At 37.3% G+C, this 5,492-nt stretch overlaps 1 protein-coding gene across 1 annotated transcript; it reads right to left on the minus strand.

The window, feature by feature from the left end:
- Positions 1 to 1,056: 1,056 nt before the first annotated feature.
- On the minus strand, positions 1,057 to 3,457 carry LOC113315183 (subtilisin-like protease SBT1.4). Its single transcript, XM_026563486.1, has one exon. It carries the CDS (start codon positions 3,440 to 3,442, stop codon positions 1,097 to 1,099), a length of 2,346 nt encoding a protein of 781 aa, XP_026419271.1. The 5' UTR covers positions 3,443 to 3,457; the 3' UTR covers positions 1,057 to 1,096.
- Between the last annotated feature and the right edge of the window lie 2,035 nt (positions 3,458 to 5,492).

Consider the following 5,492-nt stretch of genomic DNA (forward strand, 5'->3'; position numbering starts at 1 on the left):
TGAGGGACCAGATGCTTCATATGATTTGTCGCGTGAGAATAACGAAGGAATAGATATTGATCTCGACTTCCCCTGGGGTAAACATTCTGTTCCCGATGAAGTTGAAATTGACCCGAATGATCCAGAAATAAGGTTGTTGGATGTTGATTCAAGCTTATATGGTCCCGACAGCGACGATGAGTTCATCTAGGTTCGAACAAAGCGGCATCTCCCTAGTTGTTGGTAGTTTAATTTTTGAGTTAATTGTAGTTTTCATGGTTCGGGGTTCAAGTTTCAATGGATATATCTTTCGTTCCTGTAAGTATTAAGTTGTACATTGTCTGTTTGGTTTGGTGGCCATCTTCGATGTTTTTGTTTGATCTCGTAATCACTTGGTCTATTGTGATTATTAATTTTTGGCTCCAGTTAGTGTGCAGCGATCTATATGATATTTTCTCTGAAGTCTGGGTGTCTGCAATGCCTTTAAATGGAACTATTCATTGGATTGTAAAGACGAAAGTTATAGTGTCCTTCGATGTAGTTGAAGAGTAAACCAAAACGGTCCGGTGTGAGACTATGACTACATAAAGTCGAGAGTTTAGTCAAAAGTCGGTCGAAATTACTTACAAATATCACAAGTTAATTTCAATGCACTAACGTACACTGTATGTTTGAGGTAATTTCGTTATTCTCCCCTGTCCTACGTACCATACTGTTGCTCTTAACGTATCAGAGTTGAGGTAATTTCGAATTGAAGTTTTATTAGCCATATATGTATGATTCATCCTATATTTTTATATTAAACATTCTTGTTTGTAAATTATTTATAAATTAAGTGTGCGAATATTGTGTAACTTGCACATGCTTGTGTTGTCTATTAATTAGCTGGTTTCTCTATTAATTAGGCCGGAAGACAACATCAAGAGATATATATTGAGATGATCTCCATATTACCAAATTTTGACGAATTGCATCCGCTGAAATATTATTGTAGCTTTACACATGCATATGAGCTCATAGAATTACGTTTTTGATTCTCTTAGATGGTGGATTCGTTTTTGGTGTTAACCCAATTTTTATTAAATGCGGAAGATTACAACTGATAAATTGAAAGACATTAAACAGAAGAAATCAAGCTAGCAGTACTACCAGTAACCCATCTGAAAGCAATTGGACTCCTAACAAGATGTACTCCATCATACCATTCGATTGACCCAAATTCGTGTTCTCTGGTGTCTGGCTCGATTAGCTTAGAAACGAATGTGATTTCATAGGACAAGCTGGTGTTATTCTTGTCGAACACAAGTTTAGTTGGAGAGACACTTATCTTAACATATGGTGATCGATTTCTAATCCTTGCTTTGTAAACTGCATCCACTGAACTACCAACATTCTTAACGACTCTTTTGTACTTGACGGTATCAACATTTCCTGGTTTAAGGACAACTGAAAATGATGGATAGTTAAGATTACCCGGACTTGATAGCGCTACAGATCTGCAATCAACCTTCTTACTCTTGACAAAAACAGAAATCTGTCTTTGGTTGTACCCAATGGAACAAAGAAATGCGACATAATCATCAGGGACAATGTCGTACACCAAACCTGGATTTAGAGCGCGGTTTGCATCCACGTGACCTGACCCATGTTCATATGGTGTTGAAAATTTGCTAGTTGAGAGATCACTAATATACTTGCCGGAATTATCAAGGTTATAAGCTGTAGTCATTAGCGCAGACCTGATTGCAGCTGGTGACCACTTCGGATGAACTTGGCGAAGCATTGCGGCCAATCCACTCACATGAGGACATGCCATGGATGTGCCGGATTTTATGTCGTAGGAATCTTTTGTTGAACCGGCTAAAATATTTACACCAGGTGCAATAACGTCCGGTTTGATGATCTCTGGTGTTAAATTGTTAGGACCACGGCTAGAAAAGATGGCAATTTTAGGTGCTGGTGGCGAATTACCAATCACAGTTCTTTCAAATTTGAATGTAGCTGTTGGTTTTGGATCTAATTTGATGTATTCTCGAATTGCAGCTCCAGTGTCCATATCAACCACCACTACAGGTGTACTAAATCTAATAGCAGACAATCCATATCCGATTTCTTTAGGATCTTCTACTAGAATCAATCCGACACCACCAGATTTTTCCACCGTGCTCCTTTTTGCAGATCTTGGGATACCACCACCGGAATTACAAAGAATAATATTTCCAGTAACTTTAGAAGAATTTGAACGGAAGCCTTTGTTGCAAAATTGGCTACCAATATCACCAGCGTAAACTAATTTGGCCGCTGAATTCCCATATGGCTTGCCAGAATACATTGTGATACCATCAAAAGTCTTACCGTCCCCTAAAATGACATCTGCGTGAAATTCTCTATCAATTGTTGATGCCCCAACATTTAACATCCACGGTGCCACTTTGTTTGTAGTGGATGGACCTGGTCCTGCATTTCCAGCGGAGGTGGATACAAGAATTCCTTTTTCCATAGCACCAAAAGCAGCTATCGAGATTGCATGTAAATTGTATGGTGTAGCAACTCCTGGGGAACCAACAGATAATGATATCACATCAACTCCATCTGCCACGGCTTCATCCATTGCTGCAAGAATATCTGAATTACTGCATCCAGTGCTCCAGCAAACCTTATATACAGCAATTCTTGCCCGAGTGGCAACTCCCTTCGCTTCTCCTACTGCATATTGATAGAATCCAGCATTCTTGACCGAAGATCCAGCAGCGATAGACGCACAATGAGTACCATGTCCGCCTGTATCTCTTGGTGATATCGATTCGTTAAGCGCTCCAAGTCCTTTAGAAAAAGATCTGGCACCAATTAATTTTCTGTTGCAGGATGTTATCGGAAAATCAGGCCCTGTCTCACAAATTCCTTTCCACCTATTTGGTACTGGAGATAATCCAGTATCACTGAAACTCGGCAGTTCAGGCCAAACTCCCGAATCAAGAACACCAATAATGACATCCTCGCCATAACTCGAATTAGGCCAAAGACCATATTTCTCACTCAGACCAAGAAATGCAGGAGAACGAGTAGTCTCGGGTTCATAAATCTCTTCTGGAAGGATTGACACAATTCCAGGGAGATTTAGTAGATGATAAGTTTGAGAAGGTGTAAGACGGGCCGCAAAACCATGCATAACATGAGTGTAAGTGTAAAGGATCTCTCTGGGATGAGATGAATGAGGGAGAGATTGGAGTGTAGACGTATACCATTCATGGTGGGAAGTAAAGATGGATGGCTTGTGTGAATTAGAGACATGAACAATGAAGTTCTCTGGTTGTTCATCGGACAACGCCATTGAGATTGAAACTGACGTGCTTAATAAAAAGGAAAGGAAATACAAGTACATGGTGAATGAAGTCATTAATGTTGTAGTTGTTTGATACTTCATTTTCTTTTCGTCTGTGTAAGTTTTTATAGATGATCGCATAGAGTAGCAAAGTAGCAAAATGTATGCATCCAATTAGTAATGTATATTTCGTACAATTATTGATTGATTCATTACCTGGTGAATCTTGTTTGCATCAAATAAAGTAATATCCTGTAAGTTTCATATTTTGTTTGATTCTCTATTTGTTTATGTATAAGACAAGTAGACCAACTGTACAAAACATGGTTCACATGTATAAATACATTACTAATAACCACTAGGATGCGATCTCGGATACTCTGCTCCCTTGCTACCAATTTTATAACTGACATTTCAACTTACTGGGTGGAGAATCTTTCACCATATTAAGATGAACAGTATCCTGTGATCTTCATATTTTGTTTGATTCTCGTTTTTTTGTATTGCATATGGAACAGTACTCACGGACACACATGGGGATACATGTGGAATAATGATCCACATCTTTGCCCTAACAATCACTGGGATGTGAATTCAAATGGGGAGTGGAGATTTTAATTTTTACAACAACGGTAGACACGGCAGAAATCATCGATCAATTTGAATTAAAATATGATATGCGGAATGTGCAACTGTAGATAGAGGGCAGTGATGCTCTAGAGACATTCACTTCAGCTGAGTTATATGATGCAAGTGGAGAGTTCAGATGAATATATAAGCGTGTTCCCTTCCTCTGGACTGTGACATATAAATCACTGCACAGGCTTGTTTCGTGGTTCACCCCAAAGAGGAGTTATTGACCAAAACACGAGCTACTATAGAAGTGGAGCGCCTACATTTGTTTCAGGAAAAGTGATATTCTAATGTTTTTTCTTAGTTTTGTCTTAACGTAGGCCAAATTGAATAAAAATAAAACCAAAATGAAAGTATCACCTTCAGTAAAATGAAAGCATTATTATTTTACTGAAATTATTAATTCGAAGATTTAGAATTTAACTAGTAAAACACAGAAAGTTTAATCGAAATAAAAGAATTTATGGTGGGTTTGTTTGCATAATTCACCGTTTCCGGGAATTTATAATTTCATGGGATTACAAATTCTAGGATCCACATAAATCCCTTGTCTGTTTGGTAAATCAGTTAAAATTCCTAAGATTTATAAAGTTTTCTCTTTTTAAATACTTTGTACCATTTGGTATTACCCTCAAATCTTAAAATTGCATATATACATATGGGATTTAGAAAGTGGGTCCATAAATCCCTGATAAATTTCCCAGCAAATCTTAGGGGAGAGGGGTCGGACTCCATATGGAGGATTTGCTAGAAAACTGATTCCCTTAGGAAACATGATATCAAGGATTCAGACAACCAAGCATATCGAGGGAAACGTAATTTTCAAGCAAATTCACTGGACCCATAAATTCCACCTTTAAAATTCTGCATCCAATCTCACCAGTAGAAGACTGCTAATTTGACGCTTATTAACTCCAAGAAATTATAAGATGACTATCAAATCAAATAACGTGTATCAAAATTATTTACTCCAAAATAGATTGTAGAAGATGCGTATTTAATTTAGAATAACCGTAATTTATTACTAATATAAGTCCCTAGAGGAAAATTAGGGATAGAGTAATAAAAAATCACCCAAGATATCTTCTTCAATTTTTATGACATATAATTTCTTTCCCCTCCGTTAGGCTCTTGTAATTATGGTTATATTTTATATCAAGCCTATATAAATAGGTGTTTAATATGTTGATATTTTCTCTTGTATCAAAGTTTTGAGATATAGTGTTCTTGAGGTCATCAGATATTCGAAAGAAAAAACAAAATTAGAAAAAATGGAAGGAAGTTGTAAGAGTCACTTGAGTATGATAGCTGTAGTGTTGTTGATACTAGGAATGTGTTTGGGACAAATTTCAGCATCCCGTGAATCCGACTTTCAAGCTTGTTTTGAACCATGCTATCTTCCTTGTGTCCAACCAAAGCCTGGTGATATCTACTTGAGCAAAAAGTGTATGGATAAATGTACTAAGGACTGCAACAAAAAATCACCACTGGATAACCACCGTAAGATTCTCGTAAGTATGCAATCTCTTCAAATTAAGAAAACTATTTTGATATTTCC

The sequence above is a fragment of the Papaver somniferum genome, chromosome 10, assembly GCF_003573695.1.
Source record: "Papaver somniferum cultivar HN1 chromosome 10, ASM357369v1, whole genome shotgun sequence".
NCBI classification, from domain to species: domain Eukaryota; kingdom Viridiplantae; phylum Streptophyta; class Magnoliopsida; order Ranunculales; family Papaveraceae; genus Papaver; species Papaver somniferum.

Bases quoted from the DNA above. Each gene is read 5' to 3' on its own strand.
- LOC113315183 (XM_026563486.1), bottom strand. From the start codon at position 3,442: ATGCGATCATCTATAAAAACTTACACAGACGAAAAGAAAATGAAGTAT.